A 25460-nucleotide genomic window follows, 5' to 3' on the forward strand; every position below is an offset into this window, starting at 1 on the left:
TGGTGTCTTTATACAAATCTCCACCGCCGGACGGTAAAGTCACAGTAGTGTCAATATCAGACTGAGGCCCTGCTTTTGGTGCGTGGTTGGATAAGTTTAAAGATTTGATTTACATGATTATTATCGAATATAATTTTTGATTTATCATAATTAATATCAAAATCATGAGATATTCGTGAGTTCGATTTTTATTGACAGTAAAAAAATATAATTATTGAGATATAGATTGCTGGAGTGCAATTATTATCGCTCTATGTTAGACCAATTGAAATGTGATAGTTGAAATGTTATACTATTGAAAAGATTTGAGTTATATCATCATGATCTGTTATAGTTTATGACAGCGTCAAACATTCAATCCTTGAGAACTTATTACTAAAACTAATATTATTTTTTTAAAATAAAATATAGATAAGTATTAAGAAAAATTTTAGAAATTTTTTTTATTTGAAAAAGTACTTTGATATTTAAGAGGATATTTTGTGAAATTCAATCGGAGTATAATATATCCATATAGATATGGATAATAGGTGGATATTAATATCAACAAAATTTTAATCTGCTAAATTCTGGAAAAATTTAAATTGGTAGAGCTCTCCATTAAACCTACAAATCTCCAATCTGCTCAAAATAAATTTGAATTTTAAGCATAATTATTTGATTAAAAAAAGAATCATTTTTTTTTTATCAAATTTAGAATTTCATCATATAAAAAATCTATAATATTTTGTTTCTTTTGTCGATTTAGTAAACCTATTGATGCATTGTAATTTAATTATCTGTTCATAATTTTCATATACCTTTTCCACTCGTGTATAAAATTTCTCTCTCTCTAAACTAAACATAATTTATATATTTATGTCTATTCAAAACAAAATGGGTGAAAAATCAATAATAAATTAAATGTTGTCAAGTTTGAAATTTTAAAAATGTCTTGGGAGCAATAATTGTCCCTGTTTAGTAGAGCGATCGAATCGTGGTGCTTGAGCTGCTGTGCGGTTTAAAAGATTTGAGTTGCACCATTACTAGTAGCTATAGCTTTTGGTAAAGCGGCAACCGCTCGGTCCTACAATTGGTATCAGAGCTAAGGTCACGGGTTCGATTTCCATTGATTGCAAAGAGTGCAATTATTGGGAGGGAGATTGTTGGGTGCAATAATTGTCCCTGCTTAGTAGAGCGAATGAACCGTGATGCTTGAGCTGCTGTGCGGTTTAAAAGATTTGAGTTGCACCATTACTACTAGTTATAGTTTTTAGTAAAACGGCAAGCGCTCGGTCCTACAAAATGCATTGCATTTTATGGAATTTCATGAGATTTGAATTAGTATATCCAAATCCCATCAAATTTGATAAGATTTGGTGGGATTTGAATTTTATAAATATACAATTACTTTTTTATCCAAATCCCATCAAATTATATTTATGTTTAGATGATTTCTAAAGATAGTTTAGCAAAATTTTAAAATTCCAAATTTGAATCCTTTTTTCTCCAAACAAGAAATAGATTTGTAAATACTATTTTTAAATTTTAAACCAAACGCCAAAATGAAATTTCAAATACTTGAATTTCCAAATCCAATTCTAAATTTTAAATCCAAATTCAAATTCATATTTTGAAAGAACCAAACACACCGTAACCTTTTCAAGGTATTTGGAATTTGAAGTTAATGTCGAAATTATTATCTATATGAAATGAAGAAACGCCTCCGATCCAAGGCAATTATTTATTGCAGTTAAATAAGAAATACTCCAGTGCGTAACTTTCCCTTCTAGGCAACATTCTTGTTTTCCTTGCCAGATTTACTTAAATGCCATGTCTCGTTGTTTAAGGAATGTAGCAGTTGGCGTCCGTTCTTTATAATATATCGTCGTACAACTCTTAATCTGGTCGATATCGCAGCAATGGCTAAAGCATTTGTCTCTCTTTTCTTCCTGCTATTTTCAGTCTCGGGTAGGTTTTGTTTTCAATCAATTCGATCAGAGCTTTGAAAATGCTCATATTTACATCTAAAATTCTCATTTATCCGCATGCATGCAGCGGTATCCCAAATGAGATCGGCCAGAGGGCAGGAGGTGTGCTTAATACTAAAACTTATAATATTCAGCTCAAATTAAAATGTAAATTAAAAGACAAGCAATACATAAGATATACACGTATATATTTTCTTGCAGATGAATTGGTGCGTGGCAAAACCTTCGAGCGAGCAGGTCGCTCTGAATGACAACATCCAATACGCCTGCAACAATCTGGCCGACTGCAGGGTGATTCAGCCGGGCGGTGCTTGCTACTTACCGAATAATCTCATCAACCACGCTTCCGTAGTCATGAATCTGTATTTCCAGTCCAGGGACAGGCAATACTGGAACTGTGAATTTGGAGGCACTGGACTCCGTGTCATCACTGATCCAAGTAAGTCCCCGCCTCTATATATGTTGTAATAAAAAACAATCTGCAGTTTTTAATACAGAAATTGGCCCCAAAATAATCTTCTTGGGTTGCATGCAGGCTATGGAGGCTGCAGCTACAATGATACTGGGAAACAGTTCTAGCTAGAAGCTTTGTATACCAGAAATTTAAGTAATCATACAGATGCTACTACTTAGTACTTAGTGTGTAAAGAAGATGGTTACTACGTACAAATTACAAGATATATATCGTGATTACAATAAATTGGTGCTGACTACTTTATACATTTTTGTCAAGTGGATATTCCTATGTTAAATCGTGATCAAATTAAGGATTTGGCGCCGATGATTTATAATTGAGACAATTACAGAATTACTTACTTTGAAAATTTATAATTGATCGGGGTATTAATTTCGTGACACAATTATTTATTTAAAAAATACACATCAAATGTGTAATTCTTTAATAATCGGAAATCAAAACGATCCAATAATTATCACACACGTGGTTAATCCAAGATTTCTTTTGTGGTCAAATCTCCTGGTTCTCATATGCACACACCGCCGAATGGGTAGAGAAAATCGAGAGGCAATGAATGAAAGCACATATGAAATTAAAGACCTTATCCCGCAATCAACAGCCTTGTGTGCGTTAGTACGTCAAGCAGAGGCTTCGCTGAGTCTGTGACATGAAGAAACTTATGGGATCACCTTCAGCAGTTCTACAAGCGTTTAGAACGGTCTACAGAGACAACTCTACACCATCGAAGATGCGAAGCGCAGCGCTAGCCGCTACGGTCTAGCACATTTGGAGCTTAAGGACTACAATCATATTCGAAGAGGAAAAAATTAACATTGTACGAATTATCAAGAAGATCAAAGTCCACATCTTCATGTGTATTCCAGGAGCTAGTGATATGTTTCATGCATTGATTTAGTTGGTTCGATGTTATTATATTACTATCTTTATAGTATCAAGTGTATTTGTACACAAACATATTTTTACCACTTTAATGAATGTTTAATTTCATTAAAAAAAATGTGTCTTAAAACATCACTGTCCCGCTCCCACCACTTCTGATAATTCTGTTCAGGTATTTAAGTATTTTTATAAAATTAAGGAGAAAATTTGGTGCCCTTTGTGTGCTGCAAAATATCAGAACTTCATATATGTGTGGCATTTCTTGTTCCACTTATATTTCGCATGCTTAAATTGGCACAAAATGTACCGGAACCAACTGACGGTGAACGTGCTTTATCGTTTCTTGTATGGGGCAATACCAGTGTATATTACTTGCTTCCGGATATCCCCTTGAGAGGTATAAGACTGTAATCATTAGGTATTCAAAACATCCCAAAGTAAATTTTACAACGTAAAATGTAGTCGGAGAAGTTTGATTGCTCTTCCTACAGATACTATCTAGTTCGTCAATGTTCTTCTTCGAGGTGGTTAACCTTGGTATTACTGTTAAAAGATGGATTTTACTGGTATATATTTGATCTACATATGTGATTATTTGTTTTGGAATGTGGATATTTGTGACTTGAGGAAATTGTTCATAGAATTCTCGTATCATTCTTTCTGGATTATACTTTCAGTTTAATATTTTCCTTTGCATAGAAATATATCTCAGATTTAATGTTTGATCCCCTCTTGTTTTGTCATTCTTATACGTAGAGGTTGGGGTTAGCCTTCATGAACCAACTTGCCGTTGTTATGCTTTTTCCAATATATTCCATCCGCTATAATAATGTCCTTCAGGTCACAATGGTTTAACATGTATTAGCCATCTATTCCCATTATCAATGGTTTTTGCTTCTGACAAGAGTCACTTTTAGATCGTTGGTGCAGAAAATCCAGTTCTGATGTCTGCTGTTGAGCAAATCTTTGGAGCTGGTGGCAAAAGGATGAGACCGGTTTTAACTTTCCTTGTGTCAAGAGCAACTGCATGGATTGCTGGTATGAAGTAAGTACAATTTGGCATCCAATTTATGGCAAAACTAAAGTCCACACGCTTATAGCTTACCATTGATGACTCAGGATCACACCGAAGAACATAGAAGATTGGCAGAAATTATTGAAATGATACACACAGCAAGTTTTATACATGACGATGTATCAGACGAAAGTGACCTGCGGAGAGGTTAGCTGGCTAAGCGCAACTCATTGAGAAAATTGTGGCATATCTCTTCATTAAATCACTGACCATCTCTATGCATTGCTTCAGTAGATATATTTCATTTACATTCCGTAATATAACACTCGTCACTGAATTATTCCAAGTCTTTGAATGCTTCCGATTTGCTGATTCCTGTGCCGGGAGAAAAACCGCCCATCAACTTGACGGTACAAGAATAGCTGTGTTGGCTGGAGATTTCATGTTTGCACAATCGTCATGGTACTTGACCAACCTCGAAAATCTTGAAGTCATAAAGCTTATCAGCCAGGTGTACTGAATACTATTCCACTTTTATGAATTTTTATCTCTTGAAGTCGGAGTTTTTTTAGGCAAATATAAAGAAAAAATTAGTATGATTATCTATGATAACAAGGCAGACAGACCCAGATGGAAGGCCAGACTGCCCTAATTGATATGTTTTTGTGAACTGAGATAAGTTCATAAATAGATTCACTTGATGAATTGTGTTGCAGGTCATTAAAGATTTTGCTATTGGTGAAATAAAGCAGGCATCCGGTTTGTTCGACTGTGAAGTTGATCTTCACGAATATCTAATCAAGAGTTACTAGAAAACAGCCTCCTTGATTACTGCTAACACTGAAGGAGCCGCCATATTCGGTGGAGTCAATGCTGATACAATTGAGCAGATGTACTGCCGTTCCTAGTTGTGGATGATATACTAGACTTTACTAAATCAGCAGAGCAACTAGGTAAACCTGCTGGAAGTGATTTAGTAAAGAGAAATTTGACAACACCCGTGATCTTTGCATTGGAGAAAGAAACAAAACTCATGAGGGATATAATCGAATCCGAATTTTCCGAGACTGGTTCTCTTGAAGAGGCCATTGATATTGTTAAGAACTGTGGTGGGATTGAAAGGGCACAAGATTTGGCAAGAAAGAAGGCTGTTGAAGCTGTTCGAAATCTTCAATGCCTACCCTCTAGTTCCTTCAAGTTGGCACTTGAACAAATGGCGAAATTTAACTTGGAACGGATAAAATGATGGGTGTATGCTGACATGTAGGCATCAAAAGAAACAGCAGATTTTACAGGTACTCTCGAGCAATTTCTGTAGCTGATATCACACTTTATTTTGGCCATTTTTGGACAATAACCTATACGAGACAAGAAGTTCAAGTTCATGTTGTGCACTAATTCTTCAAGGTCTTGAAGAACCAATAATATCATGTAATAATTTTCTCTCTTATTCTATACCATGGCATCGAAAATACCTAAAAAGTTGATTTTTTTATTCTCTTTAATAATGGTTGTCATGCTTGTTAAAAATGACTCTATCAAAAGATAATGATGTCACCAAAAATTAAACAGTTCTACTAATTATTTTTCCTTAATCAATATCACTAATATAAATTATAGCGAGTATATTTTTATGTGGAAGTTGACACTTGTATTTTATCAAGAATTTAATCACTTATAAAACTTCTGTCGATTGTTATCCAGTGGCATCTCTTAGTCGCAAAGAAACGAAAGATTTGAGTTAAAACATTGCGCGATTTTTAAAATGTCATATTATTAAATATTTTTTATTTAAAATAAAAGCTAAAAGTTAAAAAAAATTAAACTTAAAATGCGTTTTTTTGACTTTTTTTAACGTTTTTTACTCTTTATATGGACAACCAAAGAGTTGACCTTTTATTCACGTATTTTTCCTAAAGTAGTTTTTTTTCTCACGCTTAATCGGAGCTTCGCGTTTTTTAAACACTTAACAAGGCTATATTTGGGGTTATTTTTGAAAACTGAGAAAAATATCAACTTAATTCAAATCAAAGAAAAAAGATCAACTCAAAATGGGCGTTGTACTTCTGTTTAATTTGAATAATGCATTACGCATATTTGGAGTATATTATTTTTATATATTGGATATTTTATAAAAATAAATATATTCTTAAATAGTTTTTTGTTTAGTTTTTATCTAATTTGATTGAATAGTTTGTGTTTTAATTTGTTTTCATAAATTTTTTGGGTTCATAGGCTTTTATAATTAAACAAGGGATTGTATATTAAAAATATACTGACAAAACTCTAAGGATCTAAGCTTTAATCCATATTAATTAAAGAATTTAACCTTTTGATTTGGTGAAAGTATTAATAAATTAAAGAAAATTTTTGTTGAAATCAAAATTAACACAAAAACTCGTATGATATACAAATCAATTTTGTTACATAAATATTTTTTATGTCAAAAATATTATATAAACAAGTCGACAAGTATTAACAAAGAATAAAGATATAGGAGAGACGTACTCCAAAATTAAAAGGGTACTACTTTAAGATTGGATTAAGTGTTTCCTTCTATGTAATCGACAAAGAAATCTATGTCCTAATTTACTTCTAATCCAATCTTAAATAAAAATAACTACTTATCCGCCATCACATTTAAATATATATGGTAATAAATCAATCATACTCTTTATATCTTAGTCTCGAATTAATTCGGCTGATTCAAAAATTTTATTACAAACGAACAACCTAATTAAAGTCCACATATAATTAATATAGATTATGGGATTCCTATGTAAATAAATATTCTTGTTTAAAGCCATATGATAGATATATAGTATTAATCTATTGATTGGAAGTGTGTGTCATTAAATTCAATAACAACTATGAAACTCGTCGAACCTGTAAACCCATGAACAATATTTCCACATAAAAACGAAGGCTCGAACTGGTCAGATTTATAATATGTTATGTACCTAAACGAAATTAATTATAACATAATAAACTAATTTGAAACTTATGAAATATCGAGTAAAGGAGCAGAAATTAACTTTGTTGCGTTCACCCCATCCCTTGTCCAAAATCACCAAGGTTCGGTAACATGCAACAATTACTATTGTTACCGTAATCAAAGCTACCAGTACTAGCCGGATTCTGGTTCAAAATCGACGTGGTGTCGCCGAACGTCGAGCACCCCTCCACGTCCAGACTTGAAAGGCCTGCAAAGGTGGTGATCGGCAAAGGCTGCACCGACAGAGAATTGGAACTCTGTGCATGCATCAAATCATTGGCTCTCATCGTTACATTATTAATCAACTCCCCAAGGGCTGTCATGTACTGCTCTAGCTCCTCCACATCCATAGAATCCACTGGATCGTCCCACCAGAACCCTCCTCCCACGTTGTACCCATAGCCTTCCGCAGTCCTCTTCTGCGCCTCGATCAACTCCTTCCGCTTCTTCTCCGCCTCCAGCTCCTTGCACATATCCATATAATGCTTGTTAAACTCCCGTGCCTTTGCTGTGGAGGCGCAGTTCTCCCAACTCTCGCCGCCGCTTCCGGGCTCTGACATGTCTTTCAGGAAGCGGTCGACCACGGCATCGGGTGTGGGATGTCCGAACGCAAACACACGCTTCCCCAGCGAGTGGACGATAATAGCTATTTCTGCGCCGCTGAGGATGCAGAGCTCGCTCGCTTTCTTGAACAGTCCCACGCGCCGCTTGGAGAAGGTTACTTGCCGGTTGCTCAGGTTCTCGATTTTCTTGATTTCAATCTTTTTCCGACCCTGGGTGGTCTTTCTCTTCAACGTGGTGGTGCTGTTGTCCTTTGCAATCAACATGTTCGGTATATTCTTGAGATAATGAAGTGATGGTAAATAGCATAAAATATCAAAAGGCTCTGAATTTATAAGAAAATCTCGAGTGACTTATTTTTAGAAGCATATATTTGATATATATAATTAATACAGAATCCTTTCCTTCATTAAAATATTTTGACTTTCTCTTCCTCTCACCGCTCTAATTTACGAAATCAAGGATCAAAATTAAACTAAGACAATTTATATAGTTAGTAGTTATAAAATGTCAGAGTTAGAATATCCAATGATTATTAATATATCTTAAATTTTTAACCAAATATTAGATAAGTATGTGATTATTCATCTACCCTTATTTAATCACATCAACCAAACACACCCTTAGGATGCATTTGAGAAGATGGATTTAAAATTCTTGGATTTTAATTATACTTTTATTGTTAACAATGAAAAAATCGATCAAATCTTAATTACTTGCATTACTTATTTACACATTAGTTATACATAATAGAATATATTTCAAATGATAAAATTATTGAGCGAACTTGAAATTCATCACAATTAACATGAAATACTACATAAAGATGTCATATGACAAAAATACATTTGAAATTTATGTGTTTGAAATCTTTCTATCCAAGTGTAACACCAGCTATTGTCAAATTATTCTCACATATATGGAGCACTGGGAGAGGAGTGAACACTGGATTAATTGAAGAAAACTATTTAAATCGAGGATATAAATTAACTTTAAATACGATATCTGTATAATTTTCCAATACCGAAATTTTTTGTATGTACGGTACATACAAAAAATTTCATACATACAAAAAAATTCGATATACTGTATCGAACCACTTCTATTTTTTTTACATTTCTGAATAGATTATACCAAGAGATATTTTGTTATTAACAAAAAATATAAAAAAAATTGATGTTTTACATTTGTCTTTTTAAATTTTGATCATTATCAAATTTTAGTATTAATTTCTTATCTTTCAACTTTTGCCAATTTCAGTTATTTTTTTTCATGGGTGGTGTCAGCACCACATGAATGTCACGTAAAAAAGGCATAAAATTGCAAAAAAATTCAAATATATAGGACTAAATATGTGTGTGTGTGTGTGTATATGTGCATGCATCCTCACATCTTCGTCACTCTTACCATAATATATCAAATTTGAACCCTAATCGAGGCAAATGACAACGTCCAAGATTTTATATGTAGAGTACTTATCCATGGATCAGCTAAAATACTTACATTGGAAAGCGTGGTATCCATTAATGCGCATTTAATTTACCCCCGAACTTCACCCATTTGCATTTATAAGTGGTTGCACCAGTAAGTATACTTATGTTAAAAAGAGGGCCATTTCTTGAGTTATTATGAGTAAAAATAGTGCGATTCCGGTAGGTTCTTCCCCGTCAGAAATGGGTGCGAATGAGGTTGATGGAAGCGGCGGGAGCTCCACCATGCGCACGGCGGAGACGCTGCTAAGGATTCTTCCGATGGGGCTTTGCGTGGTGGCGCTAGTTGTCATGCTCAAGAATTCACAGAGTAACGAGTATGGTTCCTTGTCTTATTCCGATCTTGGAGCCTTCAGGTAATTTCTTGGAAATATTGAAATTAGATATATTTTGGGATGTGTGATATGTAAAATGGTAAAATCAATCAATTAATTTTTGTAGATATCTGGTGCATGCGAGTGGCATTTGTGCCGGCTATTCCCTTCTTTCGGCTATTGCAGCGGCTGTCCCCCGGCCGTCCAACTTGTCCATGGCATGGGTTTTCTTTCTCCTCGACCAGGTTTGCCTGCAATTGATTGGATCCAATTACCTCGGGAAAAAAGTGATTAAGCACTCTGTTTCTTTAGTTTGCAAATACTACCTAATTTTGACTTAGAGATTAATGATTTGAATTAAATGGAGTCTGATTTTTCCAATTCAAGTAAGTTTGCAAATAATCCCTAGTATGACGTTGTTCAATATTTCTATGATTTTTTTAGAAAATATGTTAATAAAATACAAATTATTCCAACAGATACCATTTGTAGAATACAAACAAAAAACGTCTTTTATTTAGTCAATTTGAATAAAAATTTGATTGATTTCAATTTCCATCGATGGGGCATACTAACAATTTAAATTATCTGATGTAATTTCGGAGCAAAACTCACACTAGTCTAAAAATTCTCACGTATAGAATTTTAATTTCTTTCATTTGAAAAGAAAAATGATCATAGACACGTGATTTACATGTGGCTATAAAGTAGTAGTCTCATTTCCCTTGATGAAATTATTCAGAAAGAAAATGTCCATGGCTTGATCTTTGCTTAGTGCAGCTGCTCACTTACATCATCCTTGCCGCGGGAGCCATATCTACTGAAGTGGTGTACTTAGCATACAAAGGCGACGTGACAATAACATGGAGTGAAACTTGCAGCTCATTCGGCGGGTTCTGCCGCAAGGCCACTGCATCCATAGCCATCACGTTCATCGTAACCCTTTGTTATGCTGGCCTTTCAATCATTTCCTCCTACAGGCTTTTCAGCAAATTCGACGCACCCGTTGTGCACACTAATAAAGGGATTGAAATCGCCACCTTTCAGACTTGATGAGATCTACCCATGACTCGGAATGAATCTGACAAGTTAGCCATGTAAAATACCAAAATGTTAGGCAACGGATAATAATATTAAGGTAGAAATAATTGTTGCGTGCTTCTTTTGGTGCTTATTTTTCTTGAGTACTGTCTACAATCTTGTGCAGCTTTCATATAATCCTGAATTCTGATACATTGTGAAATTAATGAATTGGCCAAGAAACTAGCTCATGAATTCTAGTTCATGAATCTAAAATGGTATCAAATTTGCTGAACATGAACTTACAGAATTCCGTGAAGCGACTTCTGCAAAACTATAAATTAATTTGTAACAAAGGGAAGGGTAATTTAGAGTCTCAGTTGTGAGTCCTGAAATTGCGATGAAACGGAGTGGAAGAGTTGACAAAACTTAAGAAAATTACGATGATACGTATTTATTGCGGCTACTTAACGCTAATGATATTTTCTCACACGGTTTATATCACAATGAAAACCACAGCCATTTATGCATATATCTCTGTAACTCAAATGCCATATCAAGTCCATCTTACTAATTATTATATTTGTAGCATTTGCCCACAAGGCAAAGATCAATTTTCTTGTGACTTGTAACTCCAGGAGACACTTCCGTGTCAATGTCTTCTTTCTTCATTCCATGAGGCAGTTCCCAGTCGAAGGAGTAAAGAAGATTGGCGAGTGCCAGCTCCACAGTTGCGAGACCAAGATTCATTCCGGGACATCCTCTTCTACCCGATCCAAACGGAAGTAGCCCAAAATCATGCCCCCTGTAGTCGATGGCACTATTCAAGAATCGATCTGGTAAAAATTCAGTCGGATTTTCCCAATATTCAGGATCTAAACCGATTGCATGAACATTCACATACACCATGGTTTTCTCTGGGATTTCAAACCCATCTACAGTGGACTTTTGTATAGTTTCTCTTGGAACCGAGAGCGGAGTCGGCGGGAACAATCTTAGTGTTTCTTTGATGATTGCTTTTAGATAAGGAAGATTTTGGATATCATCTTCATCTACGGTACCTTTGTTTCCCAACACATTTCGGATTTCTTCTTGTGCTTTCTTCATTACTTCGGGTTTCTTGATGAGAGCGGTCATAGCCCAAACTATCAGCGATGCACTTGTATCGGTTCCAGCTATGAATACATTCTGTGATAAAAATTCAGCACACATAACAAAAAAATCAAGAATCTTGGAGAATTATCGTTTAAAGAGTCATCAATTAATGCGCAGTAATAGTAGAAAATGCTTCAAGGGACAGAATTAGTATGGTATAATATAATATTTTAATACTTGCTTTCTAAAATTTTTGAAATATGTATTGAGATAAATCTAGATTTGAAAGTCATACCATGAGAATTCCCTTGACATTTTCCCATTCAATTGGAACTGGAGCGGCTTGCTCTTGTTTCAACTGAATCAGCAAATCAAGAATGTCTCCCCTCATCGACTCGGGCCTATTTGGATCAAGATGATCCTCTATAGTTTCTTGATATATATTATCCAGATCCCTAAAGTTCTGTTCAAGTCTAGAATTCATCCCAGTCAATTTGTCAAGCCAACCCAAGAAAGGGAAATAATCACCAAAAAAGAAGGCTACACATAGTTCTTGAGTTTCTTTCAGATATTCGTCGAACCTTCTTTTACCCATCTCATCGTACTTCTTCCCGAATCCAGCTCGACATATGATCCTGTTAGTTAAAAAAAACGCAGCACGGCTCAAGTTTATCACCTCGGACGAAACAGATTTCTTGATCATATCTTGGATCATGGTAGAAACTTCATCTTTTCGAAGAGGACGAAACGAAACCACCTGCTTGACACTAAACAGATGAATCAGGCTCAGTTTCCTCATTTCCCTCCAAGTCTCGTTGTAATTAGATAGAGTAATATCCTTTCCATTGTAAGAATATTTTTGGAAGCCAATAAGTGGTGGTCTGCCTGAGAAGGCTAGGTCATTATTCTTCAAGGCTAATTTGGCTACTCTGGCTGAAGAAATCACAATCGCGGGTCGACAACCGAATTTCATCCGCATGAGCGGGCCATGCTTCTTGGCGAGTTCGTAGAGGTAGAGGTGGGGATGCATGGGATCGAATTCATGCAGGTTCCCAATCAACGGAAGCCCTTTTGGACCTGGTGGGAGGCGAGCCTTGGATTTTTTTGGTCTAAAGAGATTGAAAAGGAAAATTATCGAGACAGATAGTGCTAGGAGAAGGAAAGACATGGTACTGATCATGTTGAAGTGCAGAAAAAGGTTTGTGTTTGAGTTAAGATTTCTTTCGTAAAAAGGTGAGTTTAGTTTCTCTGTCATTTATAGCGTCGGAGGTTTGGTAATTTGGTAATTTGTAATTTGATAAGGGATATTAAAAGGTTAATTTTCGACAAAATAAATGGGAAGTCACACAGGCATATCATTTGAACTTTGCCCATACTGTAGTCAAAAAATACTATTTAAATATAAGGATTTTAGAAAATTAAATTAATTTCTCTATTTTATTCTACTACAATTAAATTATACCAAAAATATAGGTACAACCTTCTATATATATATATATATATATAAGACTATCTTAACTACTTTAGGTTGGGGATAATCGTGAAAGAGAAGTTATAGATACTTTTTCATATTTTATATATAAAGTATTTTATTTAATTTCGTTTGAAGTATTGGGTTTTGGTGATATTTTTTATCATTTATTTTTAGGATCGAGACAATGGAAAAATCTTTTCTATTATTCAATTATTAATGGAAAGACTGAGATATAATGGGATCCGGATCGCCTGCTGTGCGCTGTGCACACATTGAATTTTTTTTTATTTTTTTTATTTTTCTTTTTTTTCTCTTTTTTTTCCTCTCTTATTCTCTTTTGTTTTCCTTCTATTTTTCTCCATTTTTTTCCATCTTCCACAAACATTAGGACAATTTTATATAAAATAATATAAACATTTTAATTTTTTTATGTTAAATTAATAATTTTGCAATTAAAAATTACTATATTAAATTTTTACATGTGAAAAATCGTATCATTTTTTCGAATTTGATGAGTATTATTAACTTTTTTCCAATGAATAAAATTTTTAACAATATAAAACTATTAACATGTTAATGCTTAAATTAAAATTTAGAACATTTCCATCATGCAATATCAAAAACTAAAATTCAACACCACATTTCCATAAAAAATAAATAATTCATACATTTTGAAACTTCATTTCAACTAACAATGTTAATCGGCTATTCTTTAAATAAAAAACTACTCAAGAGCATTATTGGATATATCTCCATTGAAATCCATGGCTTCAAGAGAATGGTGAGGATGATCAAATTGTGACTACATTAAATAAGAATAAATATTATAAAATCAATTTTACCATATAAGAATTAATATTTTTTTGGCTTAAAATTTTTACCAACTAAAAAATTTCTAAATATCATTAAAGTTCATACCATTAATAATTCAGTGAAATTGAATTGACTTCCAGTTGTTTGAAGACATGCATGAGATACAGGAGGTGCTGAACAAGATACGGGTAATTCATCATGTGTTCCGATGTCCTACAATGATTGTAAAAATAAGAAATCTAGATAATTTTTATTTCAAAAAAGTATTAATATTAGTTAATTTACCTCGACTCTCAAATTTGTTTTTCTTCGTTTTGCTTGAAGTTCTACCCAACTCTTGAACCTTCTTGACTTTTTCACACCATTTCTTTTCTTGAATCATTTTTCTTGTATCATAGAAGGTCCTATCGATGATGTTCTGACACCACTATTGTTGTCTTGGCTCACTTCAGTCAAACGCATTTCCATGACTTGCTTGGTTAGATCACATACCGAATTATGCACCAAAGAGAAAGTTGATGGGTGGACGGAGGCTTCGGTTGCCAGTCTTACGAGCATCATACAAAGTTTTCTATATCGTTCTGTACTTTCTCGTTTGGGATCTTCTTCGACTTCATTGTCCATACAATCGTGTATCACCCCACTCCTAGCTTTTCTCGTCCATCTATTCAAGATATAATGCTCTGGCAGTTTTTTTTACGTACTGCACACCATATACTTTCACAGCATGACAACACAATAATCCAGTCATCTCGAATTTTCGGCAACTACATGAAATCATCTTTGTGCTAGGATTAAATGTCACCCTCCATTCTCCTTCTTTATCAATTCGCCCGACAACATATTCAAATAATGGTTGAGTTTCATTTTTATATTTTATGTAAGCAGCTGCGAACAAAACAAACTCTACTTGAAATAGATGAAAGATAGTGAGGGTATAAATTTCAGAAAGTTGACGCAACATAGGAGAATTCTCTAGCTTTAATCTTGGTAATTTTTGACGTGTCTCAAATTCACATCTTAGCTCATTGTACCGCTTTTCCTCCAAGACCTGTTCGAAGTGCTTAAAAAATTGCATTATATCTAAGTCGGGTTTCATACAACTCTTGATATCAGAATTGACAATTTCACTGAGTTGTGTTCTTCTCATACCAAGTGTGAAAGCCTTGTTCATGTAACAAGCTGCCCATTTCTCCTTTATATTGTAAGTGGATTGCAGCCATGTATTTCTTGAATATTATATTGTACTAGTAGAACACTCCAAGCCTCCTCGAATCGGGTCTCATCGTCAATGCCATACAAGCATCTCTTAAAATCAGTTAAGAAATGAGAACCATCTTTCATCAAGTTTCCTAAGTGTTTAATGCCATTTTGCATCAAATGACATGTGCACAATCCATGAAATACCTCAGGCATCACCTCCTGTAAGGCCTTTGCCATAGCTTGATCCTGATCAGTGAAGATAGTGAGAGGCTTTTTTTGCTTGTGTGCCTCTAAAAAAGTTTCGAACAATCATTTAAATGATGATGCAGTCTCATCATACAAAAGTGCTGCACCAAAAATCACTACTCCTCTATGATGATTGAAACCTGAGAAGATAGCAAGTGGTCGGTATAGCACGGTTCGTACAATACGTGGTATCTAGTGACACAATATCACCAAAATACTCATAGTCGATTAGCATTCTCGCATCAGCCCCAAAAAACATTTGTTATCTGTTCCTCCACATCCATTTGATTAGCATGGTAAAATGATGGATTTTTAGATAATTGTTATTGAAAATATCGCATCAGACAACCAACTTCCTCATATACCATACTTCTTTGTCTTTTGGATCGAATATAATTTTTAGCATCCAACATTATATAACCAAGACCATCTATTCCCCCTGCATGCTTACTCATCAACTGAAAATTTGATTTTTGTTTAAGCCCAACATCCTCTGCCAAATCAATCTCATAGGCTTGAACTTCTGTAATTTTACGTTGGGAAGACAACATATGAACTGTTTCTTGAATATGGAGTGGGTGATTATGCTCTTCGATAAACTCATTAACTTTATATTTACCTATCCACAAATGTGACAACCATTCTTACTTTACAATTTGTTCGAGTCTCAAGCCGAGGATTGAGTGTCGATGATTCTCTTTTGTCATTTTTACGAACACCCTCCTTGCAACAAACATATTTATACGAAGTTATAAATCCGGTGTTCTTGTTAAAATAATGCTTCCTAACTCCAAATCCAGTTTTCCCACCATATTTAACCCAAAACTTTCAAGACTCGTCTAGACTATCAAATTCCATACCAATCTTAGGCTTGAATTCGATATTTGAACTATAATCCATCAAGAATCTGAAAGTATCAATAAAATTTTTGGCTTATTTCAGATCAATAGCAACATAAAAATAGAAACCAACAAAATCAAATAAAAAATTCGATAGCTAAACAATTAGAAAAAGAATTAGACATTAAAAGAAGAAAAAATCGAACCTTGTATGTTATAGTATTTCCTGCAAAAAAAAATAATAATAAAATTGAGTGAGAGAGGAAAAACGAGAAAAAGAAGAAAATGGACAAAAGAAGACGAGATGAAAACAAATGTTTATACTATTTTCATATAAAAGTGTGTGAATAATGTTTGTGGAAGAGAGAAAAATGGAAGGTAAACAAAGTAGGAAAAGAGAGGGAAAAAAAGAGAAAAAAGAAAAAAGAAAAAATAAAAAAATTCAATATGTGCACAGCATCCAATATAATGTACTATCATTGTTGTTATCATGGCTCATTTTTCAATGGCTGATCTATTTTTTAAAAAATCAGTGTCGAAGATTCAAACGATAAATTTTTATTTATTTTTTGACTGATTCAAACGATAAATTTTGAAGGCCACGGGGTTACCAGATATTTCAGTGCTTCACATCAAGCCCTAAAATAAAATCTTTTCATTAAAAAAATAATAATAATAAAATCTTTGACTTGAGGCCTTTTCTTAACTTAGAGGCATACCGTTACTTTTACGCCTTTGAATTTTCTTCCATCTCCATTGCGTCGTTTTTTTTATATCTCTATATACCTCGCCACCAGATGTATACATATATATTAAAAAATTTGTGCAGAAAATATAGAGATAAAAATAAAATTCGAAAATTTTAAAAATATTTTTTATAATAATTTTTATGATATTTTTATTAAATAAAAAATTATAATTTTGGAAGATGTGTGTTTTTTATAAATATAAATAATATTATAAAACCAAAATTATTTACTCCAAGTCAGTCAACTTCACTAACATAGTATAACTTAAATATATGTGCCGGCAGAGCTTTTGTTTTAATAATGTATGTGTATATATATGTGTGTTTGATTTTCTAAGCATTCACCACAAGACATATATATAGACATATATACGAGCAACGTTGATGCAACGTTCACCTATTATTGGATGCGATAAAATTATATTCAATAAATGGACATTACCTCAACAGTGTAGACGCTCACATAGTAACCACAGAAGATCAATTTTATAAAGTCTTTGGTGATATAACTTTATGAAATTAATCGAATTTTGCAAAAATTTATATATCAATCTTGAAAATATAAAAAAAACATTTATTATAAAATACAATAAAATTATTTTAGTAAATATATTATTTACCCATAACTACCATCACTCACTTTCTAAAATTCAAATATCCACACACTATATCTATAAACGACATATTTACTATAAGAGTAGTATCTTGTTATATCGTCTCATGGATCTTTATTTATGAATTATACTCATATTTACAATAAAAAAAATATATTGTTGGCACAAAAAAGTAATATTTTTCATTAAATGAAGATTCGTCTAACAAATTTGACGTATGAAATCATCTCACAATACTTTTTGTGTTAATATAATTACATCATTATTATCAAATAAATTTTTTTTAAAAAAAATAATCACAGATCTCACAAAAAAAAAAAAAAACCAATTGTATAAGTAGCAATGTGTGCACTAAGACACTACTACATTATTGAAGTCTATGATTTTAGAGTAACTAATATGCAAATCACGGTATTTTGCAATAAGCCAAAAAACAAATATCACTCTTCTCAAATTATAAAATATTCTATTTTTTTTATTAAAAAATTTCTTCATAATTACAAAATATTCTATTTAAAAAAAATTCATAATTTATATCTCATCTATAACTAGTATATTCTAATAAAATGTTTATTTATATTTATACGTATTATTAAATTTTTAGATGATCATATCTTTGTCACATACAAATTATTATAACAATTTCATTTTTAAAATTTAAAATTTTAACATAATCGCCATATTTTTGTACACAAATTATTTTACATAAAAAAATGTTAATATATATGCACGGATCATATATATACATAACATACTCGTAATAATAATTACTCCGTACACTCATTGTGAACGAATAAATAATTTTTTTGGGCATTTTGAGTCTTTGAATTTGAAAATTTCTTCCATCCCAATTACTTCTTTACAAGCTAGTTTCTTATTATATTTTTCGTCAGATATTTGTTAATAACTACTCCATTTACACATTGGGAATGATATAAATTGATTTTTTTTTTGTATTAATTACTTAAAAATTTAATATTATAACTATAGAACTTTATATATTAATTAATATAAGAGTTTTCGAAACTCGGCACCAGAAAATCTCCAAAACTAATGTCCAAATTGCTTAATCTTTGCTAACTCAGCTATTTGATGGATGTGGTTCCTATTATATTATAAGGTTCTCTTTCGAGCTTTCAAAAATGACACACTGATTGGCGAATTCTTTGCCAAACACGCGTTTCTTGTTGCGGGCGGTGATGATATGAACCCCTCCATTGTTTGCTCGACTGAAGGGCCGATATCTTGGACGAGCTTCACAGATTCTGACAAACGATGAAGCAGGTTCACCAAGGCGATTACTTCGTTCCTTTGCAGTTGCCCATGGTTCGCCGGAACGGTTGCGGTGCTTGGAACGGCAACTACCGTTCCAGTTCCAATGTTATGTTGCGGAACGGTTGCGGAACGGTTGTATAAAAAAATTAATAAATTCAAAAAATTGGTAAAAAAAATTAAAATATAAATTACATCATACTAAAAAATAAAATATATGAAGTTATTACAAATTAATCTCTCAGTACAAAACTATTTTACAATAATAGCACAATAAGAAATACACACTAAAAATTATAACATACCAAAGCTAATACCATGAAGAGTGATGCGGAGGAGCGAGATCATTGTTATATTCTTCATCACTATCTCGTAGATTAAATTGATTTCGAACATTTGGATATTGACGTGATTGTCCATATTCGCGCCACATTCTGCCGAAAAACTCATTTTTAACTTCCGAATTAGCAAAAGTGGTCAACATGAAAGTTGTAGCCCTATGTGTTTTCTTTCATCTCCAATTGACCTCATGTCATTTGAATGTCTGAGTAAAAAGTTATGCTCATTTTCCTAACATGTGTCAGTGCAAGAACAACGATACACACGACACACTTCGGGCCACTTTTGGTTCGTCTTCCCTAATGATTTGAACAAAACTCAAAACATGAAAGTTGTAGCCTTATATCTTATCTTTCTAATGGAAGTGGCCTCACAACAATTGGATCAATATACAATACATTATACTATAAACCACAACTACTGTCACATTTTTCATACCGTTTATGCACTTCCATTTCTTATTTGGCTCAAGATCAACTTTCTATTCTACACATTCATTTTCATAATCATCAACAACTATGAAATATAATATCAATAACATAATCATTCTATTACCATACACCGTAATGAACCATGAATATCTCATAACCATATTTTTTAAACACCAAAACCATTCCGTTCCGCCCGTTCCGTTCCGCTTTCCCGTTAAATCGCCGATAAAACGTCGAAGAACAGCGCTACAACACAATCACCGATTTGCCCTGGAACTCCGTTCCGGCCGCATAACGGCCGTTCCGGCGAACCATGGACTTGCAGCTGCTGAGAAGATAGAGATTTAGAAATACATGTATCGATTGTGAAAATTGTTTTCGATAGATACGGGATTATCAGATTTTTCACATGAAACTTACAGGCTGGTTTTGCTGGTTCTTGCCATCAACAGATAAGAGAATCTTCAATGCGGTTCCAAGGCCGAGCACCTGAAGTTTTCCCCAAAGACGACAGTTCTCACATCCAACACAATCAATCAGAGCACTGTAATATCAAGAACATAGGCTAATAAGCGCTGCCTTCAAGATTTAAAAAAATCAAGCACAAAAAATACTAAACTACAAATCGTTCACAGAATTTATGACATACTACACACATGCTACAGAAAGTGCCAACTTTTAAAGCAGTTATCACGAACTTTGAATTCATTTGCCTAAAACTCAAAAACCCATCATCCATTAAATAACAAAGCATCAAATTTCGTGAAAATCAATAGATGATAATTCTATACAGTGACAAGAAGTTAAATTCAGACCTGATGTTTTTGAAGTTCTTTTGAATCTCAAGCTTCAGTTCAGGTCCACTTTGACCTTGCCACAACTTAGCTTCATCAAATGGAAGTGGACATTCAGCCTGCAGTTTCGGATTGTAAACTAGTTGTCGCATTAAAGAATGTGCTTTCAGGTCCTCCTCAAGGTTACCAGTATCGTACTCTGCCTGCTCCAAGTAAATTGCGGCCTAGATCAAATACAAAGAGAAATGAACATTACACCCTGTATAACTAGGGCAAATCGTTATACATCCAGAAAAAATAAAGGCTTACTTTTGCCACAGCTCGGAGAACAAACATGAAAGTGAAATATAAGTTTCTAACATGATCCGGAAATCGAAAAACACGATCATACATCAACTCCAGATTCCTGCCCCACTGACATTGCACACATAAAAAAGGGTTTTCGGTTAGCACGGTCCAAGCAGGATGGTTACATGTCTACGCTGAATTGAAATAATGCTTCAAAACCAGTTTTTATAAGGCAAAATTTAATGCCACAAAAGTTCGACTGTATACTTTTACAGGAGATTCGAGAAAGATTTGCTAAAAATAACAAAAGAAAAACAAGAATTTAATTAAAATTTTGACAATAAAAGGGGAAGTTGAAGCAAACCAGATTTTTAGTTTCATCAAGCAGGCAGTCTGAAGCAACGTGAATTGAGATCGAGGAGTGAAGCCCTGATATTAACTTGTATAACACTCTTTTCTCCGGGCAAATTTCTCCAGACCAATCTTCGATAAATAAAAATAAATAAAAGAAAGTTCAGTCCAAGTACAATTTGGGAATTATCTAGAACTTCTATTTATTACTCAAGTAGTCAAGTACTGTTTCTAAAATCGGCGTGCAGCCACAGAAATCAGGTTTGATAGCCACCGAAAAAATAACAAAGAAACAAAGAATCTCGCACACACGCGTAGGAACTTCTTGATCTGTGCATACATAGCATCAGCTAAATAAACTTACTTTATTTACTCCAGAAGAAATTTAGTAAAGAATAAGCATCACACAAAATAATTGGCATCATATAGGACTAAGAAACAAGAAAAAAAACTCTTCGATTAATGAGGCAACTGCTATAATCTGTCTGCTAAAATACAGACATCCAAACATAGAATAACGAAGATACAAGAAACACGCATTTTGGACAGTTTTCAGAATATATAGCATCCCATATCCTCCTGGCTGATGCCCCAGTATAGCCAGTATATCGTTTAGGATTCAATTGCAGATTAACATATGTCATCTCTGTTGGGAAATTACACCGAAACGATGCCGACCACGAAGATAATATAGTATCCAAATTGCGGAATAAAATAATCAATCAATAAGAACACAACGATTTACGTGGTTCACCCAAAATAGGCTATGTCCACGGAGCACTGCAACTTTTATAACTGGAAGAAATATTACAACAAGTGTATACACCAATACACTCAATATTCCTCACACTCCCAAACCCGAGTATACCGAGAAAATAATTTATCTAACTCACACAAGAGAATTCCCGCACTCAAGAAAAAAATACACTCTTTTTTCTATGCACTCTCTTTTTTTATCAAAGCTAAAAAGCTTTTGATTTTGGGATACAATAACTGAAGGAGTTGAGCTCTATTTATAACCAAAATTCTTAAGCCAAAACAGAAAATCTCCCGATGTGGGATTTCATTTTCTGATTTTTAAATTCCGCGTGGGCCCCACCTCATTAAAAACTCACCTAACAATTCTCCCACTTAAAGACTTGATTTCAATCATGTCTTCACATCATCATTGCAGCAGCTCATATATCTCCATTTATACTTGCAGTCCGACTGAAGTTGAACACAACTTCAGTTTGTCAATGGTTACTGTCTTTGTGAGCATATCGGCTGGATTCTTACTTCCAGGAATCTTCTCCAGCATCAAGATTCCATCTTCCAGCACCGATATGATGAAATGGTACCTAACCTGTATATGCTTTGTCCTAGCATGATAAACAGGATTTTTTGCTAAATGAATAGCACTCTGACTGTCACAGTGTAACATGTTATCTTCAAGCTTCTGACCCAATTCTTCCAGAAAGGATCTCAACCATATCATATCCTTGCTAGCTTCTGTAACTGCAACATACTCAGCCTCTGTAGTCGAAAGCGCAACAATCTTTTGCAGCTTAGACACCCAGCTTACAACTGTACCACCTAATGTGAACACATATCCAGTAGTACTTTTCCTGCCATCCAGGTCACCACCCATATCGGCATCGACAAAACCCTGTAAGCCCAATTTTGACCTCCTGAAGCATAAAGAACAACTAGCAGTACCTTTCAAATACCTGAGAATCCACTTAACTGCTTCCCAGTGTTGCTTTCCTGGATTACTCATAAACCTGCTCACGACTCACACTGCATGTGCTATGTCTGGTCTTGTACACACCATTGCATACATTAGGCTTTCGACAGCAGAAGCATAAGGAACCTTATTCATATAAGCCTTCTCCTGCTCCGTCGATGGTGATTGTGCTTTGGTTAGTTTGAAATGACTAGCCAAAGGAGTACTCACATGTTTAGCATCATCCATGTTAAATCTGCTAACCACCTTTTTCACGTACTCTTCTTGAGACAACTTCAAGAATCCATTCACCCGGTCTCTTAAGATCCTCATTCCAAGGATTTGCTTTGCAGCACCCAAATCCTTCATGGCAAATTCCTTTGATAAATCTTTTTTCAGTTTATCAATTTCTTCCAGACAAGCTCCAGCTATCAGCATATCATCTACATATAGAAGTAGTATGATATAAGAACCGTCAAACCTTTTCACATAACAGCAGTGATCAGCTTGACACCTTAGGAAACCATTTTCACTCATGAATCCATCAAACTTCTTGTACCACTGTCTTGGAGCTTGTTTGAGACCGTACAAGCTCTTCTGAAGTCTGCACACCATTATCTCTTTTCCCCGTACTTCAAAGCCCTGTGGCTGCTTCATATAAATTTCTTCATCTAGGTCACCGTGAAGAAACGCAGTCTTTACATCCAACTGCTCCAAATGTAAGTCTTCCTTCGCCACTAGTCCAAGTACTGTCCTGATAGTGGTTAATTTAACCACCAGAGAGAAAATTTCGGTGTAATCAATTCCTTCCCGTTGTTGGAAGCCTTTTACAACAAGTCTTGCCTTGTACCGCTTGCTACCATCATGCTCTTCTTTTAACCGGTACACCCACTTGTTATGTAACGCCTTTTTGCCTTGTGGAAGTTCTGTCAACTCCCACGTCTGATTGGATGACAGTGAATCCATCTCATCCTCCATGGCCAACTCCCACTTGGTTGAATCATCATTTTGCATTGCCTCTTCATAGGTCTCCGGTTCACCTTTGTCTGTCAGCAAAATATAGTGAAGTGCAGGGGAGTACCTCTCAGGTGGTCTAATGGTTCTCAAAGATCTCCTGAGTTCAATCACTGGAGTTTGTGGGTCATAATCTTGTGCAGTTTCTTCTTCATCTTCCTGGTTACTGGTTTTCGATTCATTCACAGGAATATATGTCAATGACACTTCATCAGTCTTCTTGACTTCAGGACATTCATCTCCAGCTCCAATGTCTGACTTGTCCTTGTACAGAAGTTTCTCATTAAATATTACATCCCTGCTCCGAATGATCTTCCGATTTTGGTCATCCCAGAAACGATAACCAAACTCATTATCTCCATAACCAATAAAGAAGCACTTCTTTGATTTCGGATCAAGTTTTGTTCTGCTTGCTGAATCAATATGAACATAGGATAGACATCCAAACACTTTCAAGAAAGAAAGATTTATTTCTTTGCCGCTCCATACCTCTTCGGGTATTCTGCAGTCAAGCGGTATCGAAGGTCCTCTGTTGATCAGATATGCTGCAGTGTTAACAGCATCAGCCCAGAATGATTTTGGCAATCCAGAATGCAATCTCATGCTCCTTGCGCGTTCATTCAAGGTCCTGTTCATCCTTTCAGCTACACCATTCTGTTGAGGTGTACCAGGAATGGTTTTCTCCATCTTGATCCCGTTCTGTGCACAATATTTCTTGAACTCATCATCTTCATATTCTCCACCATTATCAGATCGTAAGCACTTCACCTTCAAGTTGGTCTCATTTTCCACCATGGATTTCCACCTTTTAAAGGTCACGTAAACATCAGATTTATTTTTCAGAAAATAAACCCAAAATTTTCTACTCGAATCGTCAATGAATGTGACATAGTATCTCGAGCCTCCAAGGGATGTCTCAGGAGATGGTCCCCATACATCAGTATGAACCAGCTCCAACTTTGCTGCTTTCGGTTCTCTACCGCCTTTTGAAAAGCTCACCTTCTTCTGCTTTCCAAAAATACAGCTTTCACATAGTTGGTGTTCAACAGTCTTTAATTCTGGTAGCTTTCCTTTTGACACCAACATCTTCATTCCCTTCTCACTTATATGTCCAAGTCTATAATGCCATAGACTTGAATTGGCTCCAGCATCCACAGCTGCTAATGTGTCTCTGCAACTGGAAGTCATATACAGTGTTCCAGTTTTCTTTCCTCGAGCAACGATCATGGCTCCTTTGTTCACTTTCCAGGAACCATCACCGAAGGTCACATTGTGGCCTTCATCATCGAGCTGTCCCACTGAGATCAGATTGCGTGTCAATTTTGGTACATGCCTGACTTTGTTGATTTTCCAGACAGATCCATTTGACATCTTCATCCGTACATCACCCATACCAACAATTTCCAAGGGTTTTCCATCGGCCAGGAAAACTTTTCCGTAATCGCCAGCGATGTAATTATCAAATACATCGCGATCACCAGTGGTATGAAACGAAGCTCCCGAGTCCATAAC

At 34.6% G+C, this 25460-nt stretch overlaps 5 protein-coding genes and 1 pseudogene across 5 annotated transcripts; 3 read left to right on the plus strand and 3 right to left on the minus strand.

The window, feature by feature from the left end:
• Positions 1-1738: 1738 nt before the first annotated feature.
• On the plus strand, positions 1739-2670 carry LOC142519065 (glucan endo-1,3-beta-D-glucosidase-like). The gene is made up of 4 exons (XM_075621957.1): positions 1739-1950; positions 2038-2072; positions 2172-2409; positions 2506-2670. The coding sequence occupies exons 1-4, from the start codon at positions 1902-1904 to the stop codon at positions 2547-2549; spliced, it is 366 nt and encodes a 121-aa protein (XP_075478072.1). The 5' UTR covers positions 1739-1901; the 3' UTR covers positions 2550-2670.
• A 1166-nt stretch (positions 2671-3836) lies between these two features.
• LOC142518505 (solanesyl diphosphate synthase 1, chloroplastic-like) lies at positions 3837-5588 on the plus strand (annotated as a pseudogene).
• Positions 5589-7387: 1799 nt separating this feature from the next.
• Positions 7388-8164, minus strand: LOC142518506 (agamous-like MADS-box protein AGL29). Its single transcript, XM_075621288.1, has one exon. The coding sequence runs from the start codon at positions 8162-8164 to the stop codon at positions 7388-7390; it is 777 nt and encodes a 258-aa protein (XP_075477403.1).
• A 1324-nt stretch (positions 8165-9488) lies between these two features.
• LOC142518169 (CASP-like protein 2A1) lies at positions 9489-10912 on the plus strand. Its single transcript, XM_075620878.1, has 3 exons — positions 9489-9744; positions 9830-9947; positions 10483-10912. The coding sequence occupies exons 1-3, from the start codon at positions 9527-9529 to the stop codon at positions 10753-10755; spliced, it is 609 nt and encodes a 202-aa protein (XP_075476993.1). The 5' UTR covers positions 9489-9526; the 3' UTR covers positions 10756-10912.
• A 205-nt stretch (positions 10913-11117) lies between these two features.
• On the minus strand, positions 11118-13052 carry LOC142518168 (cytochrome P450 83B1-like). Its single transcript, XM_075620877.1, has 2 exons — positions 12113-13052; positions 11118-11910 (listed from the first exon to the last, which is right to left on the minus strand). Exons 1-2 carry the CDS (start codon positions 12995-12997, stop codon positions 11293-11295), a joined length of 1503 nt encoding a protein of 500 aa, XP_075476992.1. The 5' UTR covers positions 12998-13052; the 3' UTR covers positions 11118-11292.
• Positions 13053-18797: 5745 nt separating this feature from the next.
• Positions 18798-21881, minus strand: LOC142517619 (endoplasmic reticulum oxidoreductin-1-like). The gene is made up of 6 exons (XM_075619936.1): positions 21768-21881; positions 21243-21361; positions 20900-21004; positions 20612-20814; positions 20215-20340; positions 18798-19075 (listed from the first exon to the last, which is right to left on the minus strand). The coding sequence occupies exons 1-6, from the start codon at positions 21871-21873 to the stop codon at positions 18868-18870; spliced, it is 867 nt and encodes a 288-aa protein (XP_075476051.1). The 5' UTR covers positions 21874-21881; the 3' UTR covers positions 18798-18867.
• Between the last annotated feature and the right edge of the window lie 3579 nt (positions 21882-25460).

Source organism: Primulina tabacum, chromosome 11, assembly GCF_025594145.1.
Source record: "Primulina tabacum isolate GXHZ01 chromosome 11, ASM2559414v2, whole genome shotgun sequence".
Classification (NCBI taxonomy): Eukaryota; Viridiplantae; Streptophyta; class Magnoliopsida; order Lamiales; family Gesneriaceae; genus Primulina; species Primulina tabacum.